At 38.8% G+C, this 27,676-nt stretch overlaps 1 protein-coding gene across 1 annotated transcript; it reads left to right on the forward strand.

The window, feature by feature from the left end:
• On the forward strand, positions 1-27,676 carry LOC112932294 (large ribosomal subunit protein eL43-like). Its single transcript, XM_026015214.2, has 3 exons — positions 1-174; positions 1,300-1,332; positions 27,419-27,676. The coding sequence occupies exons 1-3, from the start codon at positions 1-3 to the stop codon at positions 27,674-27,676; spliced, it is 465 nt and encodes a 154-aa protein (XP_025870999.2).

Raw genomic sequence — 27,676 nt, forward strand, 5'->3', positions numbered from 1 at the left:
ATGCTTCAGCTGGTGAAGGGTCTCCACATTGAAGGTCTTGAAAATGCGCTGCGACCAGGAAGCACTTCAGAGTCCCCATTGAGGCCACATTATGCTCCAGAAACTGGAGACAGCCAGGAGTCAGTGCTGTGCCCTAGAAAGGAAGAACTTCAAATTAGTTTGAAGAATATGACAGTAAAATATAAACATATAAAATATGCAGTTTTTGAGAGGCAATAGAAATTAATAGAAAGTTTTAGATCTGATGTGAGGGTGACCACACATCTCAGAGCAAGACATCTCTCTCTTTGGCAGAAGGCTGAGAGGGACAAAGTTATCCATGAAGGAGTTGCAATCACCGTAGCGGGGCATCCAGACCTGCCATTGATATCACATGCTGCGCCTTCTGTCAGGAAGATCCTCCCCAGCCTACTGCTCTTCCTTTTCCTCTTCTTCTTCTTTTTTTTTTTTTTTAAAGATTTTATTTATTCATCAGAAACACAGAGAGAAAGGCAAAGACATAGGCAGAGGGAGAAGCAGGCTCTCTGTGAGGAGCCTGATGGCAGAACTTGTTCCCACGACTCCAGGACCATGACCTGAGCCAAAGGCAGATGCTTAACCACTGAGCCACCTGGGTGCCCCTTCTTTTCCCTCTTCTTGCAAAACACCTACTCATGTTTCCATGTTCAGTTCAGAAGCTCCACCCCCACCCCCACCCCACTGCCTAGGGTAGGATTGGCCACTCTCTCCTTTGAGTGCTCAGGTACACTGTATATAGATATATTCCATTGAGATTGGTGCACCTTTTCATTTGCATGAAGAATTTCTTCTCCAGCCCTGAAAGGACAAGGACCTTGTTTTGCTGTCAGATTCCTCAGCCCCTGCCCCAATGTTTGCTATAAAATCAGTACTTGGCAAATGTTGGATGGCTGACCTCCTGTTAAGAGGCTCACGTTGACTCCCATTCCCACCCAGATTCCCAGAAGAAGAAAGTACAAGGCAGGTGCTGAGTCATATGCTGGAAGAACTAGTGTGGATTTCCAGGACCTACTGGGAAAAGGAAAATGAGGAAAGAAGCAATTCTGGGTCTCTAACCAGAAGAGGCAGGGAGGACACATTGCTGAGCACCAAGCCAACTCCCACCCAAAGGGTCCCGAGTCACTGATGACAGGACCCCTTAGAGCAGGGATGGCTGGAAGAAGCAACTGTTTCCAGTCAGAGGGGAAAGTGACTGAGAAGAAGGAGGCACAGTCAGCCCACAGCTTCCTTGGGGGGAAGGCTGCCAAGGGCCTCTCTGTCATTTGACTTTCCCCATCACAGATAAGCCTTTATAATGAAGCCCTTGAGGTCAAGGTAAGTACGTTGGAAGGCCTAATTGCCAACTGGTGTCTCTCTTACCCTGCCTGAAATTCCACCCGTCACAAAGTCGGAGAATTTACAAACATCAAATGCAAATGCCTTGATATTCTGAGGTGAATGGAATGGACACAGCTTCTCTGTCCAGAACTAGCCTGTGGCAGGAGTGCCAGCAAAGACACCACTAGGAACTTTTGGTGCCTGGAATGCCAGCCATGGGGTGTGGGCCTCCCTGGACTCCCTCAGATCCAGTGTTCTGCTCCATGTTAGAGCTACCCCTCCAGATGCTAGAAAGATGGTTTGGTACAAACCCCATTCCAATGGGAATTCTGTGAACTCCAGATGTATCTCTCAGATTATTGTGGGGTTGCTGAGGCCCATGGCCAGTGGAAGACCACCATACCCCCCTCCTACTAGCCTGCTATGTCTCCAGTCCCCGCCCCTCCTGGGGTGGTAAGCACATCCTGTCAGGACCTTTCCCATGTTCCAACCTTCTACACCGCAGCTCTCCCTTCTCACTGAGGTCCTCACCCAGGGGTTGCTCTTGGCAGGGTGTGCCCCTGGCCCCACCCCACTGTGGCCAGAGCAGCAGTTATCACTGCTGTGGCTTTATGATCCAGCTTTTTGGTGACTTCTAATGGACTGGGTACAAATAACTGAGGCCAATAGCAGATGGAAGCCAACAGATAAATTCTCCCCTTTCCTGTTCCCATCCCCCATAATGGATTGTTTGGAAAGGCAGTAGTCTTGGCATCCCTGGCAATATCCATGAGACTGGGTAACCCACTTGGGAACACATCAGATTGAGATATATTTGTTCCCTCCCCTTCTGGGCCTCACCCTATGTTTGCCCTCATCACAGCTTCCCCAGATTTCACTCCCAGGATAGTGTGAACTGTGATGCTGCAGGCTCAGTCTAATGCTGGGAGCCTGGGAGGAGGAAGCTCTATTACCCACAGAAAGTACAGGGGGAGAAAGGGGAGGACAGATTCTTTTTTTTTTTTTTTTTTTTTGGAGGACAGATTCTAATACTCCAAAAATATAATGGCTTAGGACCATTATCATTTTGGACCCTTATCATTCTCCAGAGGCCCCATGAAATGGGTTACCTGCCTTCAGGCAAATCTTGGGGACATTTTGGCATGAGCCCCTGCATGCGGAAATGGGGATCCCTATGCTCACTTGCTCTGTAACTTCATGCTAGAGAGACTGAAGGGTGAGGTAGGAGAGGGCCCTGAGTCCCCTACCCCAGGGACCCATGGACATGAGACACATGGCTCCTTGGGAAGCTGAGCACAGAGCTTGGCCCCTCTGCCAGACCCTCTTTGAGAATTCCTTCTATTTTTTGTCCACATCCCCTGCCAGAGTTAGATGAGAGGCCAATATGGAGAACAAAGCAGGCTTCGTGTGGCCCGTGGACAAAGTCACCACTGGTGAGGAGCCAGGCCAACTTGAAGCCTCACCCAGACATACTATGCAAAGACCTCGGGCACATTATCCAACAGTTCAATCTTTAGTTTACTTGTCCATCAAATGGGAATGCTGAAGACCAAGGAAATTGTGAAAGACTTCAAAATGGGCCTGTGGGAACCTCAAGTGTCTTTTCAATGGCATGTTGGACATTCCGCGGAAGTTCAAGGGTTATCAGATTCCATAGGAGTGTGTGCTTTTGATGGTCTCTGCTGAGGCTGTTTTACAATTTGGTAGAGATAGAAGTGAGTCTATAGAAAATTGATAAGGTGCCTATAGACACATGTATTAGTCTTACTTAGGGCAACACATATCAGTTCTGTCTGGTTGAGAATGTAAGTCTCTATACACTAAATCTGAATTTGAACTAGTTTTTATTTACCTTTTAGCAGTTGCCCTTAATTAATGATTTACATTCATTTATATTCACTGTGTGTTGATTTTACAAAAAAGTCATGACTACCTTTTCGAAAATTATCCTTGAAAACATGGACTATGAGTAGTCATATACTCTAGCATGAGGTTACAGTCGCATCAAGTGACTTCAATGAGGCTGTGTATATGAAGTGTGTGACATCGAGGATGAACATACAGGACACCAAAGTCTAACGTGGAGTAAAGGCACACAGGGGACAGGAGAGGAGGGAATTACAGCTGAGCTGTGCCAGAGGCTATACTGCATAGCCTTTTCTAATATTGACAGCAACCCTGCATGGTAGTCATTATTAACCTGGTATCATGAAGGGGAGCTCCGACCTCTGGGTCTTGGGGAACTTGACCCAGACCAAGATGGTGGGAGGTAAAGCAGAGGAGACCCAGGTCTGTCTAACTCCAAAAGCCCATGTTTTTAACACCAAACCACCTAACACAGGCCAAGAAACAGCGCCACCCTGTTGTGGTGGAGAGGAAACATCTGTAAATGAGGATGGGTGCCTACAAGTGAAGAGTGAGAAGGTGCTCAGAGTCCTGGCCACCCAGCAGGGAGCCAGGAGGAAGGTGGGGTGAGTAGTGAAGGAAGATGGCAATGGGATAATACTGAGTGAGGACTTCCAGCCTTGGGCAGACACCTGCTTTATTCCCTCAGCCTCCTTCCTGCTCCCCTGCCCTCTGAAAACTGAATGAAAGGAAATTGAAATTCCCATTAACTTCATACTTTTACCCAAGCAAGGACATTGACATTTTCAAAGACCAAAAAATGACTCTTCCAGGTCATGGGCAATGTCAGTAAGGAGACAGAACAGAGGCCCTTGACCCCTAGGATCATTCACTTTCCCCCAACTATATTCCCTCTGAAGGTTTTAGAATGGCAAACTCACTGAGTATAATTTATAGTATCATTTATCAAACCAGCAGCCAAGTGCGTTAATTTTTAAAGACTATAAATCCTGTTTACTTTTCAAAACAAGGATGCAAGCCTGGTAGATAGAGAACAGTCAAGACTGATGCAATATTAATAAACCTTAATTGCCTTATTATTTACATTGACAAAACAAGTGAAGGCCATTAAAAAAGAAAGACAAGCCTATATGAGTTCTATTGTGTTGTTATGTGCCACTCTGCTTAAAAAGAGTACCTGTGGGCTTTCAATATTTAACTACACACATCAGTGCTATCTCAACCAAACCAACATCTACCTCAGAGTCAGTGGCCTCGTGAGTGATTTCTCAGGGTTCTCCAATATGCCTTTAACTGGTAGTATGTTATTGTTAATCTGGGGTGCTCATTCAATTTATCATTGCGATATTTAAAATTACTATTTCTCTCTTCCCTTCTCCTTCCATCTCACACACCCCCGACCAGTGATTTTGAAATATAAGAGATAAAAAAAAAGAAAGAAAGAAAAGGAAAAAAAGAGATATATGGGGTTTTTCCTGGAGGAGAAACAATGTTCTTAGTGTGTAAATGGGAACTAAATGTCAAGCTTTAAAAATGGAAGTGTGTCTTCTAAAATTGTGAAACCAGGACATTTCCAACAGACCATTTTTCTTCTCTTGACCTTTTAGTTCCATGATCTACTAGAGGTCATTTCATTTGTAGCCCTCTGAGGAAAAGTAGCTACATTTTTACTCAAATGCACACTCAGGGCGAAGGAGGGGAATAGGCGACTAATCTACCCTCTTCATCAAAGACTGCTCCAAATAGCTTTTGAATGACTGTGAAGACAAGTTAATAGTAGATCATGCTTCCCTATGATGAAGTGCTATAACTACTTTTTTTTTTTTTTTTAGAATTCTAGTCTTCACATTTTCCTAAACGAAATAGAGCATACAAAATGCAAAAATGGGGAATCATAATGAATTCTTAATAATCATATAGATACCTCTTTTAATTTGACTTTAAAAATGATACATTGGTTTTTATATAAGAAAAAAACTCATCCTACTTGGTTTTAGTAATTAGAGTTCATGGAAAAATTTCATTGTCACTTAGTCACTTGGCATTTTGTCCTGACCAGCTAAAGTAATCACTTCATTAATAAATATCCTGTGAACAAAAAAAACATTTAGGGGCAGCATAGTCATTATTCTAGTGTTTATTCTTTTCTTTTTCCTAATGTTTAATCTTAACTGAATCTCACTTAGTCTTACTAAGTGATTAGTCTTACTGAGTAAACCACTTCCAATAACTAAATGAGAGACGCAATATTTATTTTATCAATATTTAAATATATTATTTACTAATATTTATTTTACCAGATTATTTGATTCTAAAAAGGTACTCATTAAAAGATATATATGATGTGTGTTGCCCATAGGTGTATGTGTGTGTGTGTATGCCTGTGTTCATAAGTGTGTGTGAGTGTATATGTGTATGAATGCATGCATGAGTGTGTGTCTGTGTATAACGTGCAGTAGTAGCCTGATTAGTGGCTGTACCTCTACATACAGGGGGGATCTTCAAGTTCTCCTGTAGGCCTTCTGCTCCTTTTAATATCTACATACAGTGAAATCATTTATCACTTGGCCAAAATCAAGCATAAGAATCATTTTCCCTATAGTGGGCAAATGATAAAATCATCGTCATCATCATCATCATCATCATCATCATCATATCAACTATTGAGACAACTATGGCAGATCATGCTTTATGTTTGAAAATTAATTTCTGGACACTGTACCAAAAGCAAAAATATTATCTACTCACCCAAGAGTCAACATATTCCAATAGAGAACAACGATAAGGCCGTACAGTAGTATATGCTAGGAATGAATACTTGAAAAGTGCTGCTAAAATTCTGCATTTTAATTAATTGTGAGTCCTCTGACAATCAGGACTGGGTCAGTCTCAATTCTGGGTCATGAGTGCTCTACCTAAGACTGAAGTAACAAAAAACATTTTGTTGGTAGTAGAGGATTTCTGGTTATTTTTTAAGAAAATGTTAATGTTGGGCAGCCCTGGTGGCCCAGCGGTCTAGCGCTGTCTTCAGCCTAGGGTGTGATCCTGGAGACCCGAGATCGAGTCCAATGTCAGGCTCCCTGCATGGAGCCTGCTTCTCCCTCTGCCTGTGTCTCTGCCTCTCCCTCTCTCTCTGTGTGTCTGTCATGAATAAATAAAATCTTAAAAAAAAAAGAAAATGTTAATGTCTTTGAATATGATAGCAATTTCAAATTCTGACAGCATATTCCAGAATGCTATGATTTTAAAGATATCACTTTATGACAAAGGCCACCCTGGTCATCATTACATACCTCTTTCTGTGAAGGTCTGGGTGTGGGTTGTGTTCAGTAGTGCTTAAGCATTGCTTCTGGGCTTTACTGAGTGTATAACTTGCTTAGACTATCTTCATGTCCTGGCAATGGGAAAAGAACACCTCAAATCTCCTTTTCCTGCCAGTCACAACTCTACTAATTAACCATTTCACTAACTGTGCCACAAGAACTTGTTAACTACCCCTGAGTTTAGCAGCTGTTCACTGATGGCAAAAACAAAACAAAACAAAACAAAACAAAAGCACCTACCAAAACCCAACCCAAACCAAACCAAACCAAACCAAACCAAAACAAAAAACCCAAACAAACACAACCTGGAAGTGAATTTCAAATAAAATTGACTTAGCTACTGCATACCAGGTATACTTCATAGAATTTTTCCTCTATGCTTATCTTTGTTCAAGTATCTCAGTTTTGTTTTGACTGTTGTAACTTAACAGGAACCAGGCAGAGAATTACAACAAAGACAACAAAGCAGAAATTTGAATATTTTGGTCTTTATCCAAGAGAAAGAAAAAATTGAACAGATCCTTTTTTGCCTCCACAAAAAAGCTAGTAATTTCACTGCTGTGAGATGTGAGTAACCATAACTAGCACCATATTAGCCTAGCTACTATAGACTGTGAGATGGAGACATGAGGTACGCCAATGGGCAACACTGGTCAGGAAGTTCTTTTTTTTTTTTTTCAATTTTTATTTATTTATGATAGTCACAGAGAGAGAGAGAGGCAGAGACATAGGCAGAAGGAGAAGCAGGCTCCATGCACCGGGAGCCCGATGTGGGATTTGATCCTGGGTCTCCAGGATCAGGCCCTGGGCCAAAGGCAGGCGCCAAACCGCTGCGCCACCCAGGGATCCCTGGTCAGGAAGTTCTAAGAATAAAGAGCTATTCTGGACCAAAATGTCCTGTCAAAAAAATTAGCTTATGCCTCTATTCTAAGTCAATTATTTCTGTCTTGCTTTTACCTAAGTTCGAGTTAAAATGTCAGACCAAAAAAATGTTTGTGATTAACAAATATTAGGATATATCAAGAAGGTATTTTTGAATTATATTCTTTCAAGAATTAAGATAAAACAGCTATAACATAGTCTGAAATGCAGTAAATTAGGATGCAACATAGAAAAATGGTAAGGAATATGTGTTTTGCATCACACAAAACCTGGGTTTGTTGTGCCCTGGCTTTGCTATGCCCTGGCTTTGCTATATACACCGGCTTTATGACCTTGGATAGTTAACCCAAGGCTCGGATTCCTCAGCTGTAAAAGAGGAAGGAGAGGAATTGTTTTTTCATAGATTTGTTGCACGGTATGATGTCTAGTAAAGAGTAGCACTCAGTAAGAGTTAATTGTGATTATTATATTTATTCAGTATTTAGCTAATATTTATTCAGTTAAACAGTTATATTAACAGGGTTTGTCTTTGGGTGGTGAAAGTATAGATAACATCCCCACCCCTACCTCCGCCAGGCAATTTTGCTATCAGAAAAAGCTTATTAAAAAAAAAATTCATGTAAAGACAATTACAGCCTCTCCATTGATCCTTCTTTGCTCTTCTATCTGAATAACTCTAGTTCCTCCAGCTTCTCTTCCCATGGCTTGATTTTGTGACCCACCTTATCCTTTGGCAAGTGTGATGGAAACTGAATGAAATACTTCATGTCTGAGATAATCATTGAAGAGCAATAAAGAACATCTCTCTCATTCTGGATACTGTTGATATCAGTGAACTTTATTCCCTTTTTACAGTCATTTCCAGTATTGATTCGTACTGAATATAACTCTCTAAGTGAATGGATCTGAACAGCTTTGGTTTTTTTTTTTTCTCTTCACCTCACCTGAGTAATGTAGCCTTATGCACACAAATGGCAGTGGGTCACTCAAGGCGAGAGGTCAGGGCAAGGTCCATCAGAAATTAGGATGAGAAAGAATGGTGGGAAGGTGCACATACATATGAGATGCTCGAGTGAAAAAGGCTTAGCCCTTGGCCGTTCCCTCTTGTTCCTTTCTTCCTAACACATAGAATTCCCAGCCTTCCTTAAAGTCGGATAGTCCTATAACTGAGTTTTAACCCATGGAATAAGAGAGAGACTGATGCCTGCCATTTCAAAGCTACATGAGTATATCTCCCACACAGAATCCTTTATGGTCCTTCCCCCTCTGGCCAGCTGAAATAGAGAAGGGATACTGGATTGAATTGGATTCTGGGAGCCAGGAATTTTGGAAGCCACATACTGAAGACGGCAGAGCTCTGTCAGTCTAGATTCCTGAAAGATTGTATGGAGGAGGGCCACTCTCTCACATCTGCTCACCTTCCCAGTATTGGAACAAAACTAATAAATAGTGTTCTTTTTAAAAGATTTTAAAAAAAATTTATTCATGAGAGACAAACACAGAGAGAGGGGCAGCGACACGAGTAGAGGGAGAAGCAGGTTCCATGCAGGGAGCCCGACTTGGGACTCGATCCTGGATCTCTAGGATCAGGCCCTGGGCCGAATGCAGTGCTACACTGCCGAGCAACCCGGGCTGCCCAATAGTGTCTTTTTATGTGCTAACAATTCCATAATTTACAATCTACTTATCAGAGCATGTAGCCAACATTAACTAATATAATATCCAGTGATGTCCTCCAGGTGACGTTGTCATTTCCTGTGTGTGTGATTTTTTTTAAAGATATTGTTTATTTACTCATGAAAGACACAGAGAGAGCAGCAGAGAAAAAGGCAGACCCAGGACCCCGGAATCACAACCTGAGCCAAAGACAAACGCTCAACCACTGAGTCATCCAAATGCCCCTCCTTGTGTTTTTTTCTCATCTTCTCTGCACCAAAGGAGAGAATTTGCCCAAAATGTTTATCCTCAAATGCTTCAGATGAGACACAAGAAGCCATGCAATATGTATGCTGTAGATATTATAGACCAATGACCTCAGACTCCATATTTAATATATTAATGAATTTCAATTTGTTGAATATATCTTATTTATTATTTTGGTTTTTCAAACATCTATTTCATCTTAATTATCTATTTATCTATTTCACTTAATTATCTATTTCACTTAATTATCTATTTCACTTAATTATCTATTTCATCTATTATCTATTATCTATTTATCTATTTCACTTAATTATCTATTTCACTTAATTATCTATTTCACTTAATTATCTATTTCATCTTCATTCTTAATTTCCTGCCCTCTTCACATTTAATAAGCATCCCTTCAATACCATCAAGAATGTTCATTACTAAAAATTATGAACTGGTTACATTAGTGAAAAGTTAAGCAGTTTGTTAATAATATAATTCAGAATATGGCAGTGTATTTACTTTCAAGTATTTTACCTGGAGAAAACGCTATCGTTTTTATCAATTAGCTTTTATTATCACAAGCCATGCCAAAACTTAGCAACATAAAACAAAACACTTATTATTTCCCATTGTTCTCTATCTTGGCTAGAGGGCTTTTTGTCTGGACCTGCTTGGCTGCAGCTGGAGAATCCATCATGGCCTCATTTCCAGATCTGGGACTTAACTTGAAATGGTGGGAAAATCTGGAAAGCTGGAATCTCTCCCTCCACCAGGAGGCTAACTTGGGCTTGTTCTCAGGATTAAAAGAAAGGGAAAGATATTATAACTGTTTTATAGTTCCTTTCAGACTATTTTCTATGCACACCTTTTTAAGATACTCTTGCATTTTATCTATTTTTCCCATTTGTGCATGTTTTTGTTATTTATGAGAGTAAGCATTTGCTTTATGTCTTTAAAGTCTTCAGAAATACCATTTCCTAAAACACATACTGTTTCACTGGGAAGATATATATCACAGCCACTCACCACTCAAGATTTAGATTGCTTCTAAATTTTCACTGGTATAAATATCATTGGGATGCATGTTTGTGTGCAGAAGCTTTTTTCCTATTCATTTCATCAAAGTACTGTCTACTTGCATAAAAATATCTTCAAGCGTATGCTAAATTTTTTCCAATATTTTTCTCCCACTGATAAATGGCTAAGAATCCATGTTTCATCAACCCTTCTCTAGAGTTTGATATTACTTAAAAATATTTTCTATTAAAGAGAGAAAATTCATAACTTGTTTTTTAATCTACATTTCATTGGTTATTGGTGAGATTAAACAGTTTTACAAGTTTATTAATCACTTACAGTTCTGTATTTGTGAATTTTTTTACCTAATTTGGCCAATTAATTAGTGTTTTCCTTATTGACTTATATGATATTACTATGCTGATCTTTTAGCACATCTGTCAAGTTTATTTTTTAGTTTCTTTGACTTTGTTAGTATTCATCAGTTTGTCTGTAGGAGTTCTATATCTTAATGTATTCAAAAAAGTTAATCTCTTCTATTTTTCTCTAACATAACTTAATATAAGAAATTTCTTTCCAATTTACAGGGTGAATAAATGAATACACATTGATATTTTCTTCTCTTTTTAGAGTTGCTTTTTCCTTTTATATTTAATTCCTTAATGAAATTATTACAGTGTTTTGGAAGTCCCAGATTGCCTAAAACTTTATTTCAAGTTTGACATTGGTTTCTCAAATATCTATCTTCAAATATTTAAATGGATGTGATGTGTGCAGAATATGGGTTGGAAAATTAAGCCAACTTTGCATGGCTCTAAGAAAGAGAACTAGAACCAATGAGTTAAGTTATAGATTTTGGTTCCATAAAAGGACGCACATTCTAAATGGTGATGACAGTGAAATATTTAAAAACTGTTATGACATGTTCTCCAAACATCCAAGGGATGCCAGCTGCAAAAAAAGAAAACAACCTGGCAGTGCCCTTTATGTGTGACAGGATGAACATCAACCAAAGTTAAAACTACCTGCATATAAAATAGCCTACTTTGAGGTTAAAGGTGCAATGACCATACACCTCAGCCCACTACAGTGTGGTTTATGTCTGTTGTCCAGGTGTTATTATTTGTAATGCCTTTTTTCCCCACTATTACATTCTTCCATTCCTCCATTCTTATTATTTAAATAACAGCCATAATTAAGCAGTGCTCTCTCAAGAAAGTTATTCAGCTAAAGTGGGGTGGCTAACTTGTAGGGTGTGGAATATGGAATTCTGCCATTAAGGGACTGTACTAGTGGTTTCCCAGGTCCTGTTGTCAGGTTTTTATGGCTCATGGTGCATCCAGCTGTGCCCAGCTCCCTGTATCCTTTCCACAGCTCGGTAAGTACTTTGTGAGACTGTGTATATGCTGATATGTTTCCCCAATAGAGCTCCCTTGTAATGTGGTATTTTGTTGTTTTCTTCCACTCATACTCCCTAGCTAGTGCCCAATATGAGGCAAGCTCAATTTGTCTTTGTAGAACATTCCCCCCACAAAAATTTGGGGAGGTGAGAGGCATCCCCACTGAGGATGGAGAAAGTTATCTGGTTGGGGTTAAACCATTGACAACCATGAGATTTACATGGTTTATACCCATAGCCCGTGAAAGCCCTAGTAAGGGACACAAAGTTTTCTGAAATTCTATCCCTTGACTCTACTTCAGTGTTTCCAAATCCTTCTGAGCCCTGAAGATAAAAGAGAAGACAAAAAAGTATGCTATATCATCCCTAGGCAACCTTAGAAGTAGATGGAGCAGCCTAACCACTTAGATAGGAAGCCTTCCATTATGCAGCATATCACTCAAGGATCTTTTGGAGGAAAACAAGAATGAGTGGGAATGTGATGATACACGGAAAGAAAATTTCACTTCTCTTAGTGTATTATATCTATGGCTAGAAGAAATAAAGAGAGTTTTGAATGATGAAGTGTTTACATCAATGAAGTTGACTGAGACTCCATATTAGGCAATAGGTGAATGCAGGACCCTCAGTTGCAGAAAGAATTTTCTAGACTGACCAATAAAATATGCCTCACCTTTTTTAAAGGGCTTTAAGGAATCAGATTCACATTCTCAATCAGAGGACACTGCTCTAAGAATCTATGATAACAAATCTACAGAAATCTCAGGTGTTTAACAGATTAAAGTAGTTACTCATTCAGAGTCCACTGGGATCCCATGAGCTCTTCAGGCTAGTTGCCTTTTCATATAATGACAAAGGGACTCAAGCTTTATCTTCTCCTGGTGGCCAACCCAATTAATGTGGAAGGAAAGTGGGAGCTAGAGATTACACAGGGGGCTTATGGCACTTTTATGGCCAAGATGTGGCATAGCTCAGTTCCTCCTATATCCCATTGGTCACAACCAGTCACATGATACCAACTAACTGCAAAGGAGACTAGGAAATGAAAGGTTGCTCCTTGGTATATGATAAGCATTAAATGTCTCTGTTGTAAAACCATTACAAGTTAGAGAAAGCTAGAAGAAAAACTCACCTACAAGAGTCACATTTAGTAATATTAGATTGGGTACATAATGTCCATATTCTGTGTAATACCTGATTAATCAGATATACAGAAAAAAAGAAGATGCAGTGTTAACATACCAGTAGCTAGAGTTCTTGCCTTTTTACAACTGTTTTCTAAACTCAGTTGCATCCATTTATATCTCCTCTTATAAATGATAAATGTTATTGGTTTCCCTAATTTCCTTTATTCTATATAAAGAAGTTTAACAGGCATCAAGATTGATTATAAACATACGTGTTAATGTTTTCAATCCAATTCAAGCACGAAGCGAGAGCTTATGATATTTCTATGACAAATCTCATTATTAATGGATTGTTTCTTCCATTCAACATCCTTGTTTTCCCTGTTAGGTTTAATTAAAAATCCATTTGAACCATAGCCTTACTGATATAATATTTCAAAAGCTTTATACTACATGAACAATGCATATATCTCTCTAGATGGCATCATTGTCCCATCATAACATGATGCTTTTTTATTACTTAGTACTTAAGAGCTCAGAGAGAAGATTCATGAAGCTCATTAATTAATTCATATTTAATCATATCTATAATTTTAGAAGAGTGTATGTGGTTCATAAAGTAGGATGATGAGCTCTCAATAAAGGTTAGTTGGGCCACTTTCAGGCACTATTATGAATATAAGGCAATGACCCTTAAACAAGACCAAGATGACATAATGATAAATTAATATTTTGTCAAGTAAATGATAAAATTACTCCTTGTCTCCTTAAAGAAATGTTTCTTATCTGTACTTGAACATTTCACTCAAATTTAAGAGTATTTAAATTCTTCAAGAATAAGAATATTTCAAACTACTCATCTGAAGATAGTTGTGAAGTACTACATTATATTTTGGTAACTATGAGAAAATTAATACTTCATATATTTAGTACAGTTACAAATCACAGAATCATTAAAGATTTAGTCGACTCTCCAACTCACCATGTAATATATTGCCTGGTGGTAGCATTACTACCAAATAACTATCTGGCTTCTGCTGGGAAGTTTTTAATAGACAGGGGTCCCCAGTTTCTCCCAGCTATTAAACTGTTAAAGTTAGTTGCTGGATGGAAGCTCACTTTCTTTTTTTTAAAAATATTTTATTTATTTATTCACAAGAGACACAGAGAGAGAAAGGCAGAGACATAGGCAGAGGGAAAAGCAGGCTCCATGCAGGAAGCCCAATATGGGACTTGATCCTGGAATCTCGGGATCACGCCCCAAGCCAAAGGCAGATGCTGAACTGCTGAGCCACCTAGGAGTCCCTCAAGCTCACTTTCTTTTGAAGAAAACTTATCTTTACATAACTTCTTCTCAATTGATCTTAATTACACTATAATATAATAATATATATTATACATAATTGTAATACGTAATGTTCTTTAGTACTGCAATTTCTTTCTCCCAAGATAGCCATGATGTCTGCCTTTAATTTTTATCTCATCTGAAGCCCAAATACAATCCAATACTCCAACCATTAATGGTAAGACGGTCTGGATACTCCCTACTACATTGGTTATCCTCTGAATTAATGATTCTCATCTAGGGACTTGGGATTCACCTAAGAGAAGAGGGTTTTCCCCCACATGGTCGCCTCCTCCTGAGATTCTATGATGCTTCCTGAAGGGAAAATGCCCTTTTTCCAGCCTGGAAATGACTACTGAGTGAGTCTTCATAACTAATGGATTTGTGGGAAAAAATTTACTTGCAATGTACATTGAAACTTGTTAACAGCCTACTCTAATAGGACATCCAGATTTTAATATGGAACTCCAGATGCGGTGTGAGCATTACAAAATATAATAAAGCTATTATCTCTCATATTATTTATTTCCTACCTGTAATAAAACAGCTATCATCAGAGGTTTTGCAGGCTTTACAAACCTGTAAATATTCATGGTTTCTTTTTTTTAATAAAGATATTTCTTTCTTTATTTATTTGACAGAGAAAGAGAGCACAAGCTGGGGGAGTGGCAGGCAGAGGGAGAAGGAGAAGCAGGCTCCCCACTGAGCAGGCAGCTCAATGTGGAGCTTGATCCCAGGACTCTGGAATTATGACCTGAGCTGAAGGCAGACACTTAACAGATTGAGCCACGCCGGCGCCCTTCATGGTTTCTTATTAATAGTGAAACTACAAGCGTCCCTGACTTTTGATCTCTACCTTCTCATTCTTTTACTAAGTGCCTCTCCTACTCTGCTCTCAAATACATGCCACTTATTTCTTGAAGTCTGGAGCACACACACAAAAATCTGCACTCCGGTGTAGTGCTGGCTCTTTGAAAGTGTATTTCATCATTTAATTCCCACAAGAAGTGTTATGTGGGTGTAGTATTCTTACTTTACAAAGTAAAAATTTTAACATAGGGAGGTTAAATACTTTGCCAAGTTTCCAAGCCTCCCAAATGGTGCGTTACTGTGTAATTGTGTAGAGAAATACAAGGTGCTCTATTCAATAGGATATAGACAGTACAATTATTTAGCACAAGGAATTTAGCAGAATTAAGTTATTCTGTCTCAAAGTATAGCCACGCACATGACCATGTCAAGTCACTGTGTTTTCATTAACTGTATTTTCATAGAACTGCAGACTCGCACTCTGTGAGTTCAAGGCTGTAGTCATAGTCCTCACAACCTTTCTTTCAGTTAAGAGCACTCATCAGGCAGACCAAAGCTACACATTCAAAGCTGCAATAGCAAGTCATATAAAGCATATTTATTTACTTCTATATCTCCTGTTACTAATGAAATCCAATTATGTATTACTTATCTTTGAAATTTGGGGTTTCTTCCCACTGAGGTATTTCTGTTCCTGGGAAGACTGAGGTCAGAGGCTTATTGTCATCGTTTTCACTTGTGTGTTTCCTGTGTCCCTTGATTTCTGATCAGATTGAAAGGATAGAATGAACTGAGAGAGAGGAATGTTAAGAATTTAAGACATCCATCTTTTGTGTGACTAGGTCCAATTCAATTTAAGAAAAGCAAAGCAGAAGAGTACTAGAATAGACTAATCTAACCTGTTCTTCAGAAAAGTTTGGCTTCGGAAAGGCAGTGAGGGAAGGGTCAAGAATAAAGGAATAGTTAAGGATATGTGCCTCTGCTAAAGAATGAGGGAGGCGGTGCTATTTCTCCCCAGTGGGTGGTGGTGGCAGAGAGCCAGTTTTGCAGTTCTCAGCTACAAGCCCTAGCAGTATAGAGAGTGGGATGGACACTTGTCTCCACACCCATCTCCCTAAAGGCTGGAGACTAGCCACCCTCAGGGCTAAGATGAGAAAAGGGGTTTGTTAATAATTTCAGGCTGAGAAGGGTGGGTGCTCTTTTAGTGTAGTTAAGAATAACAGTAGCTGTGTTCCACCTTTTTAAAAGGGGAACCATAAAACAATTTCCCTCTGAAATAAAAAATAAGCAAAGGATTTCTTACCATCTCCATTATTCTCTATAATTTTTTTAAAGATTTTATTTATTTATTCATGAGAGATACAGAGAGAGAGAGGCAGAGACACAGGCAGAGGGAGAAGCAGGCTCCATGCAGGGATCCCGACATGGGACTCGATCCTGGGACCCCAGGATCATGCCCTGGGCCGAAGGCAGGTGCCAAACCACTGAGCCATCCAGGGATCCCTTCTATAATTGTTTTGAAGGTACTTCTCAAAATAATTATTATGTTGTAGTCAATATGAAGTAGTTAAAGGTGTAAGAATTGGAAAGGAAGAGATACGACTACCTGGATTTATAGAAAATGAAATTTTTAAATTTTAAATTTCAAATGTATGGAAAACCTAAAAATTCATGTAAAAATCTACAAAAATAATAGAAATCAAGGAATATAGAAAAATACTAGTCTTCATAACAACAAGTAGAAACCTCATTTACAGTACTAAAAATAATAATAGAAATAATAACAGAACACCTAGGCATAACTTAACAGGACATATCTAATACTTATATGAGGAGAATTCTAAAAGCATCCTGAAATACAAAAAAGCAGACTCAAGCAAATGAAATGATACATACCTTGTTTGAGATGGGAAAATTCAACATTATAAATATGTCAATTCTTTCTAAATTAATTTATAAATGTAATGCACTCACTACAAAAATATCCTTATATTTTCTATGGTAGAATAAGTTGAATATAACAAGCAATAAAAGTCAAAAAAGAAATCTTGAAAAGAAGAGAAATGAGAAATGTTTAGGGATTTAGCCATATGTCTAAAAATTACTCCACAGCATGGAAGATACTATCTAATATTAAAACATATTACATTAAAGCATGTGATAAGCAATATGGCTACTATAGTATTAGAAGATGAATAGATGGATAAATTAATAATAAATCTAGAAATGGATTCAGTGGCATGTGGGAATTTAGCATATAACAAATGGAAAAAAGATGGGACTTTCTAATAAATGTTGGAATAAGTATGTTTAAAAAATAAAATTGAATCCATTGCACTGTAAATCAGGATAAAGTAAAATATATCCAATTATTTAAATGTTAAAATACATACAAATGTATAAATATTAAGAGAAAACATGAGTAATTGCTTTATAAACTGTTAGAGTAGAAAACTTTTATAACCATGTCTCAAAAATCTATACTAACAGGTGAAAAGATTGATGAATATGATCACATGAAGATAAAAATTTGTGTATTGTGAAAATCCATCATAAGCAAAGTAAAAATGACAAGTGACAAACTGGGGAAAATATCTGCAACTTATATTATAGACAAAAGATTAATATCCCAAATAAATAAACAGCCTCTAAAAGTTAACAAGAAAATGACCAACAGCCTTATAGGGGAAAAAAATGAGCAAATGTTATAAACAGTTTATGGAAAAAAAATGCAAATAACTTTAAGAATACACAAAGCTTTTCAACCTCCCTCAAAAAAAAAAAAAAAAAAAAAAAAAGAAAAGAAAAGAAAATGAAGAACAAATTTCACTTAGAAACAATTTTTCACTTACCTAATTGGCCAAAATACAGAAGTTTGACCACATTTTCTATTGCCAAGTTTATGAGGAAACAGACTCTTATGTCCTTTGGTGGTTAGAATGCAAGATGGTTCAATGCAATAGAGAGGAAGTTAGCAGTATCCTGCAAACTTATGTATGCATTTACCATTTGACACAACAATTACAATTTTAGAAAACCACCTTAAAGATACTTGAACAAAGGAGATGAGCCAAGATGGCAGGGTAGTAGGCTTCCCTCACCCCTTGAACACAACTAGATAAACATCAAATTATTCTGAATACCCAAGAAACCGACCCAAGGAATGACAGAACAAATGGCACAACTAGACGGAGGGAAGAGGCCACATGGTGGAAAGGAGGAGGTGTGGAGACATGATTTGCAGGAGAAATGGATCATAGGTATTGCAAGGGGTAGGAAGGCCTGGTCACAGAGAGAGGAGAGAGACAGAGAAAGAGAGAGAGAGAGAGAGAGAGAGAGAAGAGGACAAAGGGTATTGCACAAGGAAAACACTTCCCCAAAGCCATTGACTGGGAAAACAAGATGGGCTGATTTTCTGGAGTTTTTACAACCAGCAGGACTCAAAGACGAGTTTTAGAGGTCTGCAGCATGGTGGCTATTGAGTCCTGAGGGTGCTGCAGTGCTCCTGTGGAGAAGGAGGGCACATAGCTTGGGAACAGAGGGTGTGCTCTGAGGATCCCCTGGTATGCACTGCAAGAGATGGTTCCCCATTTTTTGGAGCACATCTGGGAAAAGTGGTATTGCCCCTCCAGGGAGAAAAGAGCTAGTGGGACCCATTGCTCTCCCCCACCCCTCAGCATAGCCAAAGAGACGCACCCCTGCCAAGGGCAGCTAACTTGGACACTGGCTCTTTGCTGCACTTTACTCCAACTCCATGCCCCTGCACTATGGTGCAACCACCTTTTGGGACAAATCTGCATCAATCCTAGCAGAGCGAGACCCTCCTCCAGAGGATCAGTGTGGTGCTGCCCCATGCCAGGTTCCTAAAGTTTTGAGTTTTAAATCTCAGCCAGCCTGCCTCGGATAAAACACAGGTACACTGCCCTTCTGGGGAGGCAGACAGTCCACACACAGACGGAGTGAGGGCAGCGATAAGAGGGATGCCTAGGACACAGGAGGAGAGATTGCTCTTCTGAGAGGGCTTCCCAGACAGTGGCGGTTGCCCTATGGGGATGTGGGAGGGGGCTGGTGCCATTTCTTTCCCCCACACTTCAGCATCAACTAATTTCAATAAGCAGCCCTGTGCCAACAGCAATGACTTGAACCACTTATACCAAGCCCCACTCTCTAGCACTCTGCAGGTGCTGCTTTTCTTGGGCAAGACTAGCACAAACCCCCCACATGTACCTTGTCTACTGACCATAGAGCTGAAGTTCTGGTGGAAATAGCATCAGGTAGACCAGTGTACACATAGTTAGAACTTGCCACACTCTGCCCAAGTTTCAAACATTCTCCATTACAGGCAAGGAGAAACTCTACAGAGGACTGACCTGAGGGAACAGCAGCCAAAACACAGCAGCAGAGTGCACAGAGCATACACCAGAGACACTTCCTGAAGTGCCAAGCCCTGGATAGTACATGACCTCTTCTTTATAAAGCCATTATTCTCAGGAACAGGAAACATAACAGGCTTTCCTAGCATACAGAAGAAGACAGACCTAGACAAAATGCCAACATGGAGAAATTCATCCCAAAAGAAAGAACATGATAAGGTCACAGTCAGGGATCTAGTCAAAACAGATATAAGTAATATGCTTGATCCAGAATTTAAAACAACTATCATGAGGCTTCTAGCTGGGCTTAAGAAAAGCATAGAAGACTCTGGGGAGTCCCTTACTTCAGAGATTAAAGACCTAAAAATTAGTTACATCAAAATGAAAAATGCAATAACCAAGATTCAAAACCAACTGGATGTAATGACCATAAGGATGGAAGAAGCGGAGGAATGAATAAGTGATATAGAAGGTAAAATGGAAAATAATGAAGCAGAAAAGAAGAGTGAAAGAAAAATATTAGGTCATGAATGTAGGCTTAGAGAACCCAGTGACTCCATAAAGCAAAATTACATTCATATCATAGAAGTCCCAAAAGAAGAAGAGAGGGAAAAGGGGCAGAACGTTTATTTGAGGAAATTATAGCTGAAATCTTTCCTAATAGCTGAAAACAGACATTGAAATACACAAGGGACAGAGAACTCCCATAAAAATCAACAAAAGCAGGCCAACACCAAGACATATCATAGTAAAAGTTGCATAATATACTGAAAAAGAAAAAATCCTAAAAGCAACAAAAGTCCCTAACTTACAAGGGAAGACAAATAAGTTTAGAAGCAGATCTATCTGCAGAAACTTGGTAGGTCAGAAGAGGGTTACATGATATAGTCAATGTGCTGAATGGGAAAAATATGCAACCAAGAATATTCTATCCAGCAAGGCTGTCGTTCAGAATAGAAGGAGAGATAGTTTCCCAGACAAACAAAAACTAAAGGAGTTCATGACCACTAAACCAGCCCTGCAAGAAGCATTAAAAAGGACTCGGAGTGTGAAAGAAAGACCAAAAACAACAAAGACTAGAAAGGAACAGAGAAAATCTCCAGAAACAAGACAAGTAATAAAATGGCACCAAATTCACATCTATCAATAACTACTCTGACTGTAAATGGACTAAATGTTCCAATGAAAAGACATAGGGTGTCATAATAGACTTAAAAAAACAACACTCATCTATATACTGCCTATAAGAAACTCATTTTAGATCCAAAGACACCTGCCGATTGAAAATGAAGGTATTGAGAACCATCTATCATGCTAATGCACATCAAAAGAAAGCCATAGTAACCATATTTATATCAAATAAACAAGATTTTAAACCAAAGATTATAACAAGAGATGAAGAAAGCCGCTATATCATAATAAAGGGGTCCATCCAACAAGAAGACCTAACAATTATAAATAATTATGCTCTCAACTTGGGAACACTCAAATATATAAAACAGTAAATAACAAACATAAATGGACTCATTGCTAATAATACAACAATAGTAGGGGACTTTAACACCCTACTTACATTGATCAACAGATCATCTAAGCAGAAAATCAACAATCAACAAAGAAACAATAGCTTTGAAAGACACACTGGACCAGATGGACTTAATGGATATATTCAGAGCATTTAATCCTAAAGCAGCATACTACATATTCTTTTTGAGTGCACATGGAACATTTTCCAGAATAGATCACATGTTGGGTCACAAATAAGCCAGTCCTCAAGAAGTACACAAAGACTGAGATCACACCATGCATATTTTCTGACCACAACACTATGAAACTTGAAGTCAACCACAAGAAAAAGTTTGGAAAGACCACAAATACATGGAGGCTAAAGAATATCCTACTAAAGAATGAATGAGCCAACCCAGAAATTAAATAAGAAATAAAATTACATGGAAACAAATGATAACAAACACATCATGGTCCAAAACCTTTGAGATGCAGCAAAGGCATAAGAGGGAAGTATACAACAATATAGGCCAACTTCAAGAAGCAAGAAAAATCTTGAATATGAAACCTAATCTTACACCTAAGGGAGCTAGAAAGAGATAAACAAATGAAGTGTAAAGCCAGCAGAAGAAAGGAAATAACAAAGACTAGATTGGAAATAAATCATATAGAAAAAAAGAACCCAATAGAATAGATCAATGAAACCAAGAGCTGGTTCTTCAAAAGAATAAATAAAGTTGATAAACCCCTAGCCAGACTAATCAAAAAGAAAAGAGAAAGGACCCAAATAAATAAAGTCCACAAATGAGAGAAGCAAGATTATAACCAACACCATAGCAATATAAACAATTATAAGGGAATATTATGAAAGATTATATGCCAACAAATTGAGCAATCTGGAAGAAATGGATAAATTCCTAGAAACATAATTACCAAAGCTGAAACCGGAAGAAATAGAAAATTTGAACAGACTGATAACAGCAAAGAAACTGAATCAGTAACCAAAAATCTCCCAACAAACAAAGTCCAGGGCCAGATGGCCTCCCATGGGAATTTTACAAACTATTTAAAGATGAGTTAAAATCTATTCTTCTCAAAGTATTCCAAAAACTAGAAATGGAAGGAAAACTTCCAAACTCATTCTACAAGGCCAGCATTACCTTGATTTCCAAAAAAAAGACCCCACTGAAAAGGATAATTATAGGCCAATCTCCCTGATGAACATGGATGCAAAATTCTCAACAAAACACTAGCAAATAATCAAGATCAAATGGGGCTTATTCCTGGACTGCAAGGTGGTTCAATGTTTACAAATCAATCACCATAATATGCCATTATTAAAAGAAAGGAAGAGAACCATATGATTCTCTCAATACATGCAGAAAAAGGAAGTGACAAAGTACAGCATCATTCTTGATAAAAACCCTCAACAAAGTAGGGATAGAAGGAACATACCTCAATATTGTGAAAGCCATGTACAAAAGACCCACAGCTAATATGATCCCTAATGGGGAACAACTGAGAGCTTTTTCTCAATGCTCAGGAACAAGACAGGGATGTCCACTCTCACCATTGTTATTTAACATAGTACTGGAAGTCCTAGCCTCAGCAATCAGAAAACAAAAAGAAATAAAAGGCATCCAAATTAGAAAGGAAGTCAAGAGGATCCCTGGGTGACTCAGCGGTTTAGTGCCTGCCTTCCGCTCAGGGCCTGATCCTGGAGACCCGGGATCGAGTCCCATGTCGAGCTCCCTGCATGGAGCCTGCTTCTCCCTCTGCCTGTGTCTCTGCCTCTCTCTCTCTCTCTCTCTCTCTCTCTCTCATGAATAAATCAATAAAATCTTAAAAAAGAAAAAAAAGAATGGCATCTGTTTAAAAAAAAAAAGGAAGTCAAACTTTCACTATTAGAAGATGACATAATACTTTATGTAGAAAACCTGAAAGACTCTATCAAAAACTTACTAGAACTGATACACAAACTCAGTAGAGTCATAGGCTATAAAATAAATGTACAGAAACCTGTTGCATTTCTATACAAAAATAATGAAGTGGTAGAAAGAGGTATTAAGGAATCAATCCCATTTATAATTGCACCCAAAACTGTAAGGTACTGAGGAATAAACCTAACCAAAGATGTAAGAGATCTGTACTCTGAAAACTATAGAACACTGATTAAAGTAAAGATGACACAAAGAAATGGAAAAACATTCTATGCTTATGGATTGAAGAAACAAATATTGTTAAAATGTCTATACCACCCAAAGCAATCTATACATTTAATGCATCTCTATCAAAATACTACCAGCATTTTTCACAGAGCTAGAACAAACAATCTTAAAACTTGTATGGAACCACAAAGACCCTAAATAGCCAAAGCAATCTTAAAAAAGCAAAGCAAAGCTGACTTCAAGTTCTATTACAAAGCTGTAATCATCAAGACAGCGTGGTGCTATCACAAAAGCAGACACATAGATCAATAGGATAGAATACTAAACCCATAAATGGACCCACAACTCTATGGTCAATGAATCTTTGACAAAAGAAGAAAGACTATCCAGTGGAAAAAAGTCTCTTCAACAAATGAAACTGGACAGCCACATATAGAAGAATGAAACAGGACCACTTTCTTACACCATACACAAAAATAAATTCAAAATGGATGAAAGACCTAAATGTGAGATAGGAATCCATCAAAATCCTAGAAGAGAACACAGGCAGAAACCTCTTTGACATTGGCTGTAGAAACTTCTTACTAGACACATCTCCAGAGGCAAGAGAAACAAAATCAAAAATAAATTATTGGGACTTCATCAAGATAAAAAGCTTCTGCACAGGGAAGGAAACAATCACCAAAACGAAAAGGCAACCTACAGAATTGGGAAGATATTTGCAGATGATGTATCTGATAAAGGGTTACTATCCAAAAATCTATAAAGAACTTGTCAAACTCAACACTCCAAAAATAAATAATCCGGCTAAGAGATGGGCATAAATAGACATTTTTCAAAAGAAAACATACAGGTGGCTAACAGATGCATGAAAAGATGCTCAACATCACTCATCATCAGGGAAATACAAACCAAAACTACAATGAGATACCACCTCATACCTGTTAGAATGGCTAAAATTAACAACACAGGAAACACAGATGTTGGCAAGGATGTGTAGAAAGGGGAACCCTCTTACACTGTTGGTGGGAATGCAAACTGGTACAGCCACTCTGGAAAACAGTATGGAGATTCCTCAAAAAGTTAAAAATAAACTACCCTATGACCCAGCAATTGCACTACTAGGCAATTACCCAAAGAATACATACAGATTAAAAGGGTACATGAACCCCAATGTTGATAGCAGCATATGAACAATAGTCAAACTATGGAAAGAGCCCAAATGTCCACTAACTGATGAATGGATAAAGAAGAGCCACCCAAAAGAATGAAATCTTGCCATTGGCAAGACATGGATGGAGCTAGAGTGTATTATGCTAAGCAAAATAAGTCAGTCAGGGAAAGTCAAATACCATATGATTTCATTTATATGTGGAATTTAAAAAACAAAACACATGAACATAGTGGGATGGTAAGAGAGGCAAACCATAAAACAGACTATTAATCATAGGAAACAAACAGGGTTCTGGAGGGGAGATGGGATTAAATAGGTGATGGACATTAAGGAGAGCACTTGTGATGAGCCCCGTATTATATGTAAGTGATGAATCACTAAATTCTACTCCAAAAACTAATATTATGCTATATGTTAATTAACTGGAATTTACATAAAAACTTGAATCAAACAAGTGAACAAAAGATACTTGAACAAAAATATGAAAAGATGTATGTACTGTGTGGTTTTGTTGTTGTTGTTAGGTTATTTGTAAAATACTGGAAATAATCCTAATATCCATCCTCAAGAGAACTGGGTGAAGACATTATGATATATTCACATGATAGAGCGTTATCGAATAGTCACAGAATGAAGTATTATTCCTCGAAGAAAGGCGAAAGGCTGTCCTATGGAGAAATCTCTAATCTGCACTGCTAAATGAAAAGACAAGTCACACTGCAGTATGGATAGTATATTTCTTTATACCTAAGAAACGGAATACATTTTAGCTGGTGTTTTTTAAAACTCAATTCTTAAAAGCTAATAAAAATTGTTCCTTGTTTGGAGGGATAGAATGGAGTGATTGAATCAGAGGTGGCACTTAGGCTTCTTACAATGCCGCTCGTTTTGTGCTTTTGACTTTGAACAGTGTAAATATAAATAGAAATTTAAATCCAAATGGGGGAAAAATCAATAAACATTGAAAACAAAAATAAACAAATGACCCTGTGTATCAAATTGTTGGTTTAGGGATCCCTGGGTGGCGCAGCGGTTTGGCGCCTGCCTTTGGTCCAGGGCGCAATCCTGGAGACCCAGGATCGAATCCCACATCAGGCTCCCGGTGCATGGAGCCTGCTTCTCCCTCTGCCTGTATCTCTGCCTCTCTCTCTCTCTCTCTCTGTGACTATCATAAATAAATAAAAATTAAAAAAAAAAACAAATTGTTGGTTTAACGACACAGGGAAAAAATATATAATGTGTTTAAAACAAAGTATTTGACTAATACCTAGAAGGATATATTCTAAGAACCAACAACAACCACAAAAATATCTGCAAAGGAATCTGAAACTCTGTTCATTATTCCTAGTGTTAGGACCCAGGCTCACTTGATTTCTTTCTCTCTTTTCCTTCCTTCCTTTCCTTCCTTCCTTCCTTCCTTCCTTCCTTCCTTCCTTCCTTCCTTCCTTCCTCCTCCTCTTCTTTCCTTCTTCTTTCTTTCTTCTTTCTTTCTTTCTTTCTTTCTTTCCTTTCTTTCTCTTCCTTCCTTCCTTCCTTCCTTCCTTCCTTCCTTCCTTCCTTCCTGCCAGGATTAAGGTGTTGCCTTTTATTATGTCCTGCAGCCATCTTTCCTTCAGTACCTTGGCTAGAGGTGGGTTATACAGCCACGCTCTAGCTTTAAGGAAGCGGGAAGCAATAAAGAACAATATTATCACAATTATTCAGATGAATCATGAACCACTACTTGGGGCTAGGCATTTATCTGTCCTCTCCCACACAAAAGAAGTAGGGTCTGTTAGCAAGGAAGAAGGAGAGAGTGTACTGGAGGGAAGTAATTTAAAGCACTAGCCAAGGAGGGTAAGGGTGAGAGGAAGACCTCAGATGAATGCTTTTTTTTTTTTTTTTTTTTAAAGATTTTATTTATTTATTCATAGAGACACACACAGAGAGAGGCAGAGACACAGGCAGAGGGAGAAGCAGGCTCCACACAGCCTGATGTGGGACTTGATCCAGGGTCTCCAGGATCACGCCCTGGGCTGCAGGCGGCGCTAAACCGCTGTGCCACCGGGGCTGCCCCAGATGAATGCTTTTTGAGGGCATGGAGGAGGCCATCTGGCAGGCACCAGATGGGGAAACATACAGTTGTAAAGCACTTGTGGGGAAGTTAACAAAACGACACATATGACTTTTAATCCTTACCACTCTTATGAGTTGGATTATGTTTATTTCTCTGAAGATTCTGGAGTGTCCTCTGCATGTGCATGTGCATGTGCATGTGCGTGTGCATGTGCATGTGCATGTGTGGACAACTGACAAGAGAAGTACCTTGCCTCGGGTCATATAGCCAGTAAGTGGAAGAACCTGGGTTCCCACTCACACAGCAGCAACAGAGCCAGGCTTCGAATTACTCCTCTAGAGACTGGTTTTACTGAATCCATGATAAGGACCATAATATCTAGGATTCATTTTGCAACAGTGGCTAACATCTAACAGGCAAGCACTGTGCTAAGTGCTTTATATAGATGATCTCTCTTAATCCTAGAGAAAACTCAACTATTACCTTGTGATTCCAGATGTGAACTTTGAGATTCCAATAGCCTGAGTCATTTGTCCAAGTTCTTAGCTTTACTAAGCAGCAGAGCTGGAATGTGTGCCTACTTCCATGCTTCTAGTGTCTCTCCTCTTAGCTGCCTTGCAAAGCTCCCCCTTCCTAGAAAGAAGTTTTTTTTTTAAAAGCTTGTTATTTCTGAGACATCCTTTTCAGTTCTTAAATTTACATTGTGTGGTAATGAGGGTCTTTGGACTCATTAAGTGGACATAGAGTTTAATAAAATATTTTTAAAATATAAATTTCCTTCAGTAGATAATATGCAAATCAGAGGAAGCCTGAAAGAAATATGAATGAATATTGAGAGTTAAGAATTCTGAATCCTACTCTCTGGGCTCAGACCTAGTTTTGGCCACATGGCTAAATGCACCAAAAAAGGTCAGAATCAGGGGCACCTGGGTGGTTTAGTGGTTGAGCATCTGCCTTTGGCTTAGGTCATGATCCCAGGGTCCTGGGATCGAGTCCCACATTAGGCTCCCAGCAGGGAGCCTGCTTTTCCCTCTGCCTGTGTCTCTGCCTTTCTCTGTGTTACTCATGAATAGATAAATAGAATCTTTAAAAACAAAACAAAAAAACCCCAAAACTCCAAAAGGTCAGGAACGTTGGCAAATATAGGACCGGTTATGGTGCTTCCCTCAAGATAACAGTGAAGAGGATTGAAATAAGACAGCACGCCAAGTACACTTGCTCCTTCTGTCACAAAACCAAGATGAAAAGACGAGCTGTGGGGATCGGGCATCACAGTTCCTGCATGAAAACAGTAGCCGGTGCTATCTGGACCTACAGCCCCACTTCTGTTGTCAGAGTAAAGTCTGCCATCAGAACACTGAAGGAGTTCAAAGACCAGTAG

The sequence above is a fragment of the Vulpes vulpes genome, chromosome 13 (genome assembly GCF_048418805.1).
Source record: "Vulpes vulpes isolate BD-2025 chromosome 13, VulVul3, whole genome shotgun sequence".
In the NCBI taxonomy this organism is placed as follows: domain Eukaryota; kingdom Metazoa; phylum Chordata; class Mammalia; order Carnivora; family Canidae; genus Vulpes; species Vulpes vulpes.

Bases quoted from the DNA above. Each gene is read 5' to 3' on its own strand.
- LOC112932294 (XM_026015214.2), top strand. From the start codon at position 1: ATGCTTCAGCTGGTGAAGGGTCTCCACATTGAAGGTCTTGAAAATGCG. The intron at 175-1,299 runs GTAAAATATAAA...TCCCCATCACAG, and splicing joins TTAGTTTGAAGAATATGACA to ATAAGCCTTTATAATGAAGC. The intron at 1,333-27,418 runs GTAAGTACGTTG...AAACTCCAAAAG, and splicing joins ATGAAGCCCTTGAGGTCAAG to GTCAGGAACGTTGGCAAATA.